The sequence below is a fragment of the Arachis ipaensis genome, chromosome B05 (genome assembly GCF_000816755.2).
Source record: "Arachis ipaensis cultivar K30076 chromosome B05, Araip1.1, whole genome shotgun sequence".
NCBI lineage: Eukaryota > Viridiplantae > Streptophyta > Magnoliopsida > Fabales > Fabaceae > Arachis > Arachis ipaensis.
The window spans coordinates 114,392,680-114,393,482 of record NC_029789.2 but is presented as its reverse complement, the minus strand read 5'-3'; the positions used below and the strand labels follow the sequence as shown (position 1 = coordinate 114,393,482).

Below are 803 nucleotides of genomic sequence, written 5' to 3'. Positions count from 1 at the left end.
TTTAGGTTAAGAATGAAAAGATAAAAAAATGTATACAAAGAAAAAGAGTATATACATAAATATACATATGGTATGACTTCGTTAAATTTAATTACTAAAAATTTTAAAAGTAATTAATCCCTCATTCAGACATTTTAATGATTTTATCAACATTTTTAGTAGAGATACTTGATCCAATGAAACATAACATTAAAGCTTACACGGGAACTAACTAACTTTATTGAATTAAGACCGCCTGTTTTAAACCAAGCGCATCACGCAAGAGATTTCCCCAAAAACCACACGCGTAAAATATGGTTGTGTAAATTAAACGACCTAGTCAATTGACAATTATACACATACTACTCAATTTACAATTAATCAAATAATACAAATACATTTAGAAAAATTTCAAGAAAATATCCAATAGTGCCATTATTTTCTTTTTTCTTTTCTTTTTTTTCCCCCTTCCCATTAAACAATATGCACCAACCAGAAATCGCATTTATTTAACTTGTCCTCAACATTGAATGGTCATCACTACCCAAATACGGCTCGTCCGAGACAATAACAGCATCAGCATCCCACCAAGTATCCGCATCAGATTCCGTTACGTTGCCTAACGGCGTCAACACTTTCCTCATGTCACCAACCGTAACGCCGTAACGGCCTTCATCAGTGACGTAAACCTTCTGAACGCCGCCAGATTCAACCCGCACATTCTTTCCCACGCTCCGGCCCCACTCCGCCACCACCGTCGGCTTCCGTTTCCTGAGGCGCGTGTCCCAAATCTTAACCGCCAAATTACCACGCGCGCCCTCTCC

General features: G+C 37.9%; 1 protein-coding gene across 1 annotated transcript in view; it reads right to left on the bottom strand.

The window, feature by feature from the left end:
- The window catches only part of LOC107643850, a gene marked incomplete in the record, with an annotated part of 1,228 nt that continues 859 nt past the window's right edge, over positions 435-803 (bottom strand). The window contains 1 exon segment of the mRNA XM_016347599.2: positions 435-803. Coding sequence (XP_016203085.1) covers positions 489-803 — 315 coding nt within the window.